This window comes from Jatropha curcas, chromosome 6, assembly GCF_041381405.1.
Source record: "Jatropha curcas cultivar XTBG-Jc1 chromosome 6, XTBG_Jcur_1.0, whole genome shotgun sequence".
In the NCBI taxonomy this organism is placed as follows: domain Eukaryota; kingdom Viridiplantae; phylum Streptophyta; class Magnoliopsida; order Malpighiales; family Euphorbiaceae; genus Jatropha; species Jatropha curcas.
In genome coordinates this window covers 3062973-3074331 of record NC_143156.1, presented here as the reverse complement: position 1 = coordinate 3074331, position 11359 = coordinate 3062973, and the positions used below count along the sequence as shown (strand labels likewise).

The 11359-nt window shown below is 33.2% G+C and overlaps 1 protein-coding gene across 4 annotated transcripts; it reads left to right on the top strand.

Moving 5' to 3' along the window:
* Positions 1-2188: 2188 nt before the first annotated feature.
* LOC105629679 (regulator of nonsense transcripts UPF3) lies at positions 2189-10559 on the top strand. Of its 4 annotated transcripts, none has more exons than XM_020677585.2 (13): positions 2189-2623; positions 3911-4017; positions 4244-4339; positions 4459-4557; positions 4701-4780; positions 5443-5550; positions 6477-6624; positions 7393-7466; positions 8456-8903; positions 9175-9270; positions 9387-9505; positions 9608-9659; positions 9780-10559. In XM_020677585.2, the coding sequence occupies exons 1-12, from the start codon at positions 2484-2486 to the stop codon at positions 9644-9646; spliced, it is 1554 nt and encodes a 517-aa protein (XP_020533244.1). In that variant the 5' UTR covers positions 2189-2483; the 3' UTR covers positions 9647-9659; positions 9780-10559. The 4 variants fall into 4 exon arrangements, with proteins under 4 accessions (XP_020533244.1, XP_020533245.1, XP_012066696.1 ...); XM_020677586.2 differs by having other exon boundaries at positions 9745-10559; XM_012211306.3 differs by having other exon boundaries at positions 2190-2623; positions 8480-8903.
* Positions 10560-11359: the final 800 nt, after the last annotated feature.

The following is an 11359-nucleotide window of genomic DNA, read 5'->3' as shown; positions in this document are numbered from 1 at the left end:
GGTAAATATCGGTTTAAAAACTTGATTTTTCAAAGGCACAGATGCGTACATGAATATCCTTCTCCGCCTTCCGTTTTGCCAAAACCCAGCTCGAAGATGGTGGGTGGGTGGACGCTGGGAGTGGAGTTTTTCAGACTATTAGGCCCATAAAGCATTGCTGAGCTAAATCTGTATGCCTTGGACTTTGAATTTCTGGATTTAAATCCATATAAGTGGATCCTCTTTTTATAGGAAGATCATATAAGAAAACCAAAGGCCCAACTCGTAAAATAAATTTTCATTTTTTAGAATAACGCATTTGATTAACCTACGGGTTGCTCAATTGGCAACGCAGATTGAGTATATTGAAAAAGTTCGATTCCCACTAAACGCACCTACAGAGAGGGGGTAAAAAGTTTTAATTATGATTAAGTCCCAAGTCAAATAAGACGGTCCCGGCTAATAATGTTGAATACCGAATTTGATTATATTATATTATGTTCTGACTTATCTATATATCTATATCTTTTTATTTATTTATATATATATATATATATATATATATATATATATATATATATATATATACTGTGGTAGAAATAAATTTTCATTTTTTAGAATAAATCATTTGATTAACCTATGGGTTGCCCAGTTGGCAAATGCAACTGAGTATGTGAGAAGAACTCAATCCCAACTAAACGCACTTGCAGAGAGGGATAAAGAGCTTTAATTGTGATTAAACTTCGATTCAGATTAGGCGGTCCCTGCTAATAGTATCAGCTATCAGGTTTGATTATTTTATATTATGTTCTGACTCATCAATATTTGTATATTTATTTATTTTTATATATATAATCTGGTAGAAATAAATTTTTATTTTTTAGAATAACACATTTGATTAATCTATGGGTTGCTCGATTGACAATGCCAACTGAATATATGGAAATAGTTCGATCCCCACTAAACGTACCTACAGGAAAGAGCAGAGAATTTTAATTATGATTAAACTCCGAATCAGATTAGATAGTCCCTGCTAATAGAGTCGGATATCGGATTTGATTATATTATATTATGTTCTGACTTATCTATATACCTATATCCATTATTTTTATATATATACTCGGGTAGAAAAAAAAAATGGCTTTGCATTCTCCTATCTTAGCTTTTTTTTTTTTTTTTCTTTTTTTTATAAAAAATTTTCCTTTTTTTTTTTTTAATCTCCTTTCTTAGCACTTCTTTCTTCTTTATTTGAGATTTTTTTTTTTTTTTTTAACTTACATCTTCTCTGCAATTAATTTAGCAATAAGTTCTTACTCAATACCACGACGGTGATAATGATTGTAAACATGACCGACACAACCGAGACAGAGGTAGAAAATGCAATATGAACATGAAAAAGGGAGAAAAGATGGAATGGCAACTGCTGAATGAAAAATATGTGTTGGGGATAAAATTTTCCGACTTGAGAATGGTTTATATATTATGGAAATTACTTTTTTCATTATTCTTATCTATGTACATTCCAAAATGAAATATTGTATCTGGTTTATCCTTTTGTGGCCTAGATTATGAGATGATACTATTCTGATAACAGGTAAATGATGTTAAGCAAAATGAAATCGTTACACCTGCTATAGATGAATTAATTCGCATAAAAGACGATTTTAAAGAAAATTTAAAATTGACCGACTATTTAACGGTCTATTACATTCAAAATATGCTTATCCATTTGTTTAACTAATACAACTACACAGTGCGGATAAACAAATTTCTCTAATTACCGATTTACTAAGCTGAAAAGAAATTATTCGATAAAAATAGTTTAATAAAATTGAGACAATAAGTAAAATTTTTAAATAAAATTTAATAAAAAATAAATGATTCGGCAAAATATTTAGAAATTTCCATTCACTAATCTGTAAACCATTAATGGAATTGATTGAATGTGCACCCGTGATTGCATCTCGTATAAAAATCATATGATTAATTTCATTAGTGACGGTGAATTATATAATTTACTTCACATATTTTCACACTTGTTGCCCAAATTTTCACGTGCAGAAATACCTTAGTTACACCATTGCACACAAGAGCGCACCTCACATCACACGCAAAAAGGCCAAATCAGTTCTCAAAATCAATCAAATACACAAATATACGCATAATTACGTTTTTGTATACATAACTAACCGTATTATATACAAACAATACATTTACTGAGTCCTTTTCGTTTCACTGTCTCTCTCTTCCTCTGTGCTCTTCTTTTCCTCCCTTAACCTTTCGTGCATGGCGATTAGGGCACCAATCCGTTATTATGGCATGAAATCTCTCTCGATCGATGCTAATACTCCATGACGAAGATGTAATCTCATACAGATTTTCGAGCTTTTTAGACTAATTTGGAAGAAGAGGAAGAGAAAATAGGAAACTGTAGTTTGATTTGGGGATTTTGGATTTCTAGGGTTTGTTCTCTTTGTTTGTTTGGATTTTAGGCTTTTTAAGTTATGAAAGGTCAATCTGAGAAGACAAAGGTGGTGGTGCGCCACTTGCCGCCTACGATTTCTCAGGACATGTTTTTGGAGCAAATCAACGTTGCTTTCGCTGGGCGTTATAATTGGGTATCGTTCCGTCCTGGCAAGAACAGGTTAGATTTTTTTTTCTTTTTTTGGAAAGTTTGTCTTATATTTTACCCGATTTGCGACTTCTTTAGGGTTTTATTCAGCATTTGGTACGTCTTACCGTTTTGGATTGATTTTATAATTTTCTTTTGGCTTATTTTTGCTGTTATGAGCCTCTTGAAGGTGGATTTGTTTCATTTTATTATTATAGTCATGGTGTATGTCTGGTGGGGTTTATTGGCTTTCAATTTTGATAAACTATAAAGTTAAATCGGTTTTGTTGCAATACGAACGTGATGTAAGTGGAGGCTCTAGAGTTGTGAATGCATGTGAATTAGAACTGAGGCAACCTAATCACTTGCATTTAAGGATTTTGCGTGTTTTATTTAGTAGTTACTGGAGTATGTTTCTTGAAAATAATATTACTTGAGTTCTGTGTAAAAAGGGGATGATATAGATTCTGAAATGGAAATAATTGTTAAATTAGCTATCGTTAAAATAATGTGAGGATTCTTTTGTGTTTGATTTGTGCACTTATTCATTTCTTTCTCTACTGAAAAATGTAGTTCATGTGATTCTCTTCTGTGTCTGGCAATTTTTGATTTTTTTTTTGTTAAGTTGGTTTAAGGGAGTTGTTCATATCATAAACATATTATTATGGTTTCATGTATTATAAATTATAAGTAGTATGAAGTTGGATGCTATGCTAGTCTGGTGTTTTGATATTTTTAATCATTGCTATTACTGCCATATATAGAGTTTTTGAGTTAATGTAGTTCTTAGATAACTCGAACTGCAATTCTATGTTTTCTAGTGTGATACTGATTTTACTATTTTCCTTTTTCATTATGTTCACATTATCAAATCATCATATTAGATAATTACCTTTAGGAGAAATGGAGGGATTTTATATTTTAAATCCCAAGAGCATTGGTCTATTTGGCAGCTACTAGAGTTTTATTTTCTTTTTGTCCTTTATGCTTTGACTCTATTTTTATGTTCTGATTCTTTCAAATTCCTATTTTTGGAACCACTCCATGCTCCCTCTTCGTGCACGAAGTGGTTTGATAGACTTATTTACCATGATGTGGTTGTATATATGATGCTTCTATGAGAAGGAGTACTTGTTCTCCTTCTTATAGCAGATTCATCACCTTGTCTATGTGATTAATCCTTCAACTCATATTGTGAATGGTATTAGGATTTTTTTTTTTTTAAATTTATTAACATTGTTGATCTTAATTTTGTATTTAAACTCAATAACCTTTGTGGTTAAGATTGTTCTCTAATAATTGTTCTCAAAATGATTGCAGTCAGAGGCATCAATCCAATTCTAGAGCCTACATTGACTTCAGAAGCCCAGAAGATGTTATTGAGTTTGCAGAGTTCTTTAATGGTCATCTCTTTGTCAATGAGAAGGGTAATGCTTGAGCATATATTCAAAAGATTGATGAGGCACTCAAATCATTTCTATGATGTTGTTTGTGTTCAAATCACTGTTTTATTTTGGATAGGGTAAAGAAGTCAACAAATTTAGTGTCCTTCTCATGTTTAATTCATATTTTTTATGGTTCTTGAATTTTAAATTCTTGCGAGATTTGATACAAGACATGAAATTTTAATAAAATTATTTCTTTCTTTTACAGGCACACAGTTTAGAGCTGTGGTTGAGTATGCTCCCTCACAGCGTGTTCCAAAGCAGTGGTCTAAGAAAGATGGTCGTGAAGGCACCATCCTAAAAGGTTTTTATTTTTTGGAGAAAATTGTTCTTTGTGGAATTAAAGATGAATTTGATTGTGAAATTACATATGCTATCATTTTCCTTTTTGTAAATATAAATATTTCCTTGTTGAACATATAGATCCTGCATATCTGGAGTTCCTTGAATTGATATCAAAGCCTGCTGAGAATCTTCCCAGTGCTGAGATACAATTGGAAAGAAGAGAAGCTGAAAGAGCCGGTTAGTTAAAAAGATCTTGGGTGACATGCTGCTCTATGAACAGATATTCCAATTAAGAAGAAAAAAAATGCATGATAATGTAGTACTAAATTGGAAAACCATTATTATTGCTTCATTTATATTCTTTCCTGATATATCTACAGGTATTATAAAAGATGCTCCTATTATTACACCCTTAATGGACTTTGTCCGGCAGAAAAGAGCTGCGAAGACTGGATCTCGGGTATTCTTTGAACTAAAATATGTTGCTGAAAGGTTCAAAATTTATCAAGAAAATTATGGACCGTATTCTTTTGTGTTATTTGCTGTATGGCCAGTTCCAATGGTTTTCAGAATTCCATTAGTTAATTTAGGTTGCGAGTAGGAGCTACTATGTGTATTTGGCAATTTACTGTTGATGAAGTGTCTCACCTGATTACTTGATGGCCTGGACCTAAGAACCAGGAGTACAAGTATTAGCAAGTGTGTCAAATTTCCATAAGAAGTTGTAAGCTCGATAGACCTTCTGAACTCTACTCAACAAGGTCTTGGTTCCATCTTAATGGTTAGCAAGGAATATCGCTGCAATGTTTGTGATCCCTTTACTAATATCTGGGTTCATTTTATATCTTACAAAGATTTTACACCGTTAATTCAGTAGACTGCTAAAAGAGAGTTTTGTCTGTTAGATTATAATATTTAATGGTTATGTGCGCCGTGTGTTACTTGAATTATATAAGCATTACTGTGAAGAAAATATTAAACCTAGAAGTTACATCATCAAATGTCACTCTTGATCTGATTGTTATATGTTTATGGCTTTGTCACCCTGTAGACTTCTTTATTCTTTTCTTTATCTTGTTCAAAATCTATGATAAGTAAGAGCATAACATTTTTTGATTGCAGAGAATATTGGGTAATGGGAAACTCAGTAGAAGGGCTGGTACAAGTGGAAGTCCTGGTTCATCCTCATCCAAGCGAAGTTCTGAAAAGAAGAGAGTTTCAACCACTATGGTATTCTTTGTTATAAGTATATTAAGTTCATAATTCTTCATTAGCTAATTTGTGGTGCTATTAGCGATACAACTCACTATTATTTTTTAGCTTGAACCATTGACTTGTCTTTGCTTCAGAGTTGCTTTCTACGTGCTCTAGTGTTATTTTTAATGTGGAAGATAATAATGTCAAATATCACAACTTAATGATTGTTGTCTGTTGCAATATTTTCTCGTGGAAATATAACATGCCTTCGATATGTAAATTTTTAGATGTAGCTTTTTGAGCCATCCTTGGTTGATGCTAATTAATGAAGTCTTTGCCTGAAATGTGCTTTCTAAGATAAATGCTTGAGGTGGAAGGTATTACAAAATACACCTGTACAAGTGATATGCACAGTGGGAACGTTGTGCTTAAATCAGAATGTTTGAATCTGCTTTTTGGCCTGGTGATTTGGAGATGTTATTTTATGGTATGCATTGAGGTGGTAATGTGTTACTCTTTCTTGTGAATAATGTATAAATCATCTTTGAAAATATTCCATATAGTCACCTTTGGAGTAAAATGAAATTTATAGAGAAAATTGGAATGTGGAATAATTGAAAATCAGGCACAACCAATGTTCTATATATTTGCTGTGTAGATTCAAACTGTAAACTGTATTTGAAAGATTTGTATTTTATACTCAGAAGACAACTTGGTAGGCAAGAAGTAACAGTAAAAGCATGTGCTCAATTGAATTTTGATCTGTCAGTTCTTCTTCCCATGAGTCTTGTTACTCATTGAAGTGCTTATGGTGCAAAACCAACACTCAGTTTCTCATATGCTTAATGGAGTGATGTATCTTTGGTTTGTTTAATATCATTTAAGCAATCTGTTACAAATACAAGCTAATAAGTTAGGTATTTGGAGAGCATTAACGACCTGTTCCGTCTGATGGGCAGTATGTTTTAAGGGACACTGCAAAAAGCACAAGTGGAAAAGACAAATCAACTTACATTTTGGTTCCGAAGCGAGATGATCAGCAGCTTTCTGATAAAGCTGTTACTTTAGGTACTGCATCTGGAGCTGAAGTTTTGGAAGATGAAAGCGGTAAGTCTAGGAGACGGATTTGAAGTGTTCAATGATGGTACTTTGTTCTTTACTTGTTGAACATTTCAATTGTTAACATACACACATATGCTTGACTTATAAAATCTCGCACTTATAGAGACAAAGCAAATAGATGAAAGTACTATGATTGGAAACTGAATAGGAACTGTTAAATGATGGTGTGGCATTCTTTGTCGAAAGTTGGACTTGTATTTGTACATCCATATGTGTTTTTAGCAAGAAAGCTGCCTCATATAAACCATTGAAGCGACTATGAAGTACATATGCTTTGTTCATCTTGGTGGCAATTTGATTAATCCACAGAGAGATTTGGTATCATCCTTAAAGATTATTTAATCTATGCTACTGTGTCTGTCTAATATTGTTGTATGCACTTTACTTGATCATGGATGTCAAGTACAAAATCATGCAATTATTGCAGTAAGTTTGAAATAATACTGTATATTTAAACATGGATATAATTTCTTTTTCAGAATATGTGTTTCTATCATATGTACCTTATATTTTTTATGAATAAACTGAGCTAAGCTGACTGAACAAAGCATTAGTCTCAAACAGTCACCTCCATAATCTTGCTTCACCCTCATTATCTATTTGGCAGAACTTATTATCTACTGGCAAATTTTTTTGAGATGTTTACCATGTAACATATTTCTTTTCCCAATATGCCTTTTTATTTTCTGCACCAGGTTGACTCTATATTTTTTTGATAGGGACTGTAATGTGTTGTTAATGGTTTTATTTCAGGAGCTTCTGGAATTACAGATGCTGGGAAAAAGAAAATTCTTCTTCTGAAAGGGAAAGAGAAGGAGATTTCAGATGTAAGTCTTGCATTCCTCTTTACATTTTTCAGTGGCTCTTCAGTTAAACTATGCATTTTTCTATGGAACGGAGAATGAAGAAGGCTTGCTTTAATGTTCTGATGGAAGGTCCATGGAACAGGCCAAGAGAAGTGTGTGAACAAAGACATGCCACCTTTACCATCTCTGTCTCTGTTGAATAATGTTGTTATATTGTCTGCATGCTATGTTGTCGCGTATGTATGTTATTACTCTCCAATGAATATAATAGATGAATTTCACTGCCACTGCCAAGTATACATTGACCACTGTCATTGCTGCAGGTATGATACTAGCCCCATTGCCCCCTCTAAAAGGCAAAAAAGATTATGCTCCCATTTTTTGCATCCAAGCTATCGTACTGTTGCCATTTGACTGTGGCAGCCACTATTGCTATGTTATGTATATTTTTTCTGATGCTCTTACCACTTGGTTCACATTTGGCAATTGGCAACTGCTGCTCCATTCAGTGCCACTGTTGTCTCAGTACCCAATTGCGATTGTTACCATAGTTATGTTTACTTTATATTTGTTGGGAGGTCCAATTTAGGACTTTGAGGTTTCAACTAAAACATGAGACAAAAGCGTCTCCATTAAATATGTGAATGCAATTATTGTGGGATTTTTCAGTACAATGTCTTGAAGAAATGTTCTTGAATTAACATGTCTACCATTTGCTTTAATCAAATCAAATGGCACAAGAACAAATACTAATATCTACTCTGTGTTCATCTTTATTGAACTAACTACACCATCCTGCTTTCTTGATAACAATGATTAACTTCCCCTAGGATATATTTTGATTTTGTGTAAAGTGGCATTCATGAATGTTGACAGCTTGTTTGTTGATTTATACTTTTTACTTTACCCCCTTTCTGTGTATCATATCCAATCCCCACAGAGAGTTAAAATGCAAACATTTAGCCAGTTTGCTTTCTGAATTGTATCAGTTATGTTTATTAATTCTACAGTTGTCTGGTTTTATGTTGCAGCAGAATGCAGCATCATTTGATAAAAATGTGATCAGTTCTGCAGTCAAACAGAACCAACGACGTGAGGCCAGTGGCAGGATAATCAGAAGCATACTTTTAAACAAGGAATCACGTCAAAATCAATCTTCTGGGATTCAGTCTGAGCATCAAATGCAAACATCCAATTCGGAAAAGGAAAAACGTCCTCCCCGTCCTCCACATGTGCAATTGGTTTTGAACACGAATGGAGCTTTGGATGATAAGGTTGTTATTAATGATTTGCATGGTTTTTCTGGTGAGAAGCAGGAAAAGCGCACAAGAAATAAGGATAGGCCTGATCGAGTTGTATGGACTCCTCTTCGACGATCAGATGGATCATATGCAAGTGATGAATCGTTGTCATTGTCTGCATCACAATCTACACAATCAGGCGTAGATTCTTCTCAAGGTACACCTTTATTTGACTTGGATTTTTTTGGGATTGATGATGTTTGGACAATTGGACTGTATTTTAATATGAATATGGTCTAATGGGTGGTTGCATCATCATAGTGGTTGTGATTTTGTTGACCAGTTGAAATTGTAACTGCTTAGACAATCAAATATTTGAACCATTCATGCATACATAAAAATACTGACATCTAACTTGAAGTAAAAAAAAAATTTTTCCTATGCTGGGGCAATTTGTTTTGATATTTCTTCTGCTTATAATCTCCTAGGAAATCTTGGAGATCTAAAGGTTGACCCATCAAATTCAAGGAGTGGAGAAGTTAAAACCCTCACTGGACGTGGCAGTCATTCTTCTTTAGACAATGGTTTGTTTGTCTAACTTATTTTAGACACTGAATCTACATCATCAATGCTGATGCGGTTGTATGGATCATTCACATATGACTTCCGTTTCACAACTTGAGTGATTGTTCTTATGCAGGATCACATAAACATTTTGGTCGTCGAGGACCATCACACCCAGTGAGGGATGCTGATGGCTCATCTGGCGAGGGGAAGGCTTCAAAGAGAGGTGGTGCTTCTGGTTATGGTTCCCATGAGGTGCTTACACTTGAATTTCCTAAAGTTTCACGACCATTGTCATGTCTGTCTGCTTGTTTAGTGTTTACTAATGGGCTGAAAGTTTGTTCTCTGGATTGGCAGAAGCAAGTGTGGGTTCAAAAGTCAAGTTCTGGTTCTTAGAGTTTTTGGAAAGGTATGCTTCTATTTTCTTTTTATTGTTTCAATATCAATCTTTCTTTTGCTGAAGTTGCTGGATGTCTTGTCTATTCCTCTTTCAGAAATTCTCGATGATGCTGTGGTTATTATTTTGCAGTCGAATTCTAGTCCCATGAAAATTTTGGAGCATGCAGTTGCTGCATGCTGGTGGCTGTCTCTTTATGGAACAGTTGGTCAGGTGTGAGAAAATGTTTCTGCAACGGATAAGGTTTTCTTTGGGAAGCCTAGAAGAAAAACGGAAGCTGATGTCAATGATGCAGATAGTTCATGTAATTAAATACTTGGTGGGTTGGAGAAATCCGGATCTTAGTCAAAGGTTGCTCTGAATAGGAGGAAGGAAGAAAGGAACAAAAAAAAGATATCTTCGTTATAATCATATATAGGACCACAGATTTTGCCAGGGGTGTGCCTGCCCCCTTTGTGGGGTTCTTTTACTCACCGGAGGAGCCAATGATGTCCTCATTCTTGCCTTTGACCGACTGCATATGGGGATATTCTAGTTCTAGAGATGGATCCCTTTGGTTAAAACTGTATATAAAATATCGAAAGAAAGCAGTATCTTGATTTCGCATGGTTCGTTCTTATATATATATGACTTGTTAATCAGTCTAGCATACGTGATTGGTGAGAATTTGTTTATAGCCCTTTGGTATTTTGTAGGGCTATATCTATAATTCGATTCTCAATGAAAGAAAGAAAGAAAGAGCCGGAGAGCTTTTGCAAGATGATTTGAGAGCAGGTGGGAGTATGTGAATGTTTTGACTGATGGTAAATGGAGTGATTTAAAAAGTGTGGATTAATGTTATAAGATGTTTAGGGACTAATTGGGTCTTTGTTATGGCTGTGCTTGTGTTAATGGAAATTTACTTTGGTGCAATTTGGTCTTTCTCTTATCTTTTATGTTATTTAAATATCTGTTCCTGTCTGCTGGTATAACTTTCCTTTGGTTAGCTGTGGAAATTTGAAATTGAGAATAGAATGTAATTTTTTAGATGAAAGTTTATATTTATTGGTTCATAAAGAATTTTCTTATATATTTTTTATACTGAAATATCTAATATATATTAAATATTTTCTATTTTTTTAATTAATAAAAAAATAGCTTAGTAGCCATTTTCATTCAAACCTCCTTCAGAAAATTTGTGGTGTCTAAAAATTTCTCTTCCTATTAAATTTTAATTTGTGAAGTCTTCTGAATTGTCCATCCGTTTCAGTTGTAAATAGATTTTTTTTCTGAGGAATTTAGTTAGATATTCATTTACGTTTTCATTCTAATTTTTATAAATTAAATGAGCGTTTATTAGTTTTTGAGATTGAAAAAAAATAAAACGATGCATGTACAGAATATAATATTTGACATATGAGAATATTTAAATTAACTATAAAGTTTTTAAATTATGATTTTATTAATATTTTGATTCTTTTATTTAGAAGAGAATGATCAAAATGTTTATGAAGGATCTATTTCTTAATCAATTGTTACTTAAAAGAGATTATTTTGAATGAAATGATAAATCCATTAATGGAATTATAAATTAAGAATTTTATAGTTAATTTTGAAAATAGATATTTGCAATATCTTAAGAACCAATTTATTATTTTTTCGAAAAACAATTATAACAATCCGTAAAAGAGGCTCACGCAAAAATAAATATACGTATACATAAAACTATACAT

Excerpts from the sequence above, each read along its gene's own strand:
- LOC105629679 (XM_020677585.2), top strand. The coding sequence starts at position 2,484 with ATGAAAGGTCAATCTGAGAAGACAAAGGTGGTGGTGCGCCACTTGCCG. Across the intron at positions 4,558-4,700 it reads AAGAGAAGCTGAAAGAGCCG|GTATTATAAAAGATGCTCCT; the intron begins GTTAGTTAAAAA and ends ATATATCTACAG. Across the intron at positions 8,904-9,174 it reads AGGCGTAGATTCTTCTCAAG|GAAATCTTGGAGATCTAAAG; the intron begins GTACACCTTTAT and ends ATAATCTCCTAG.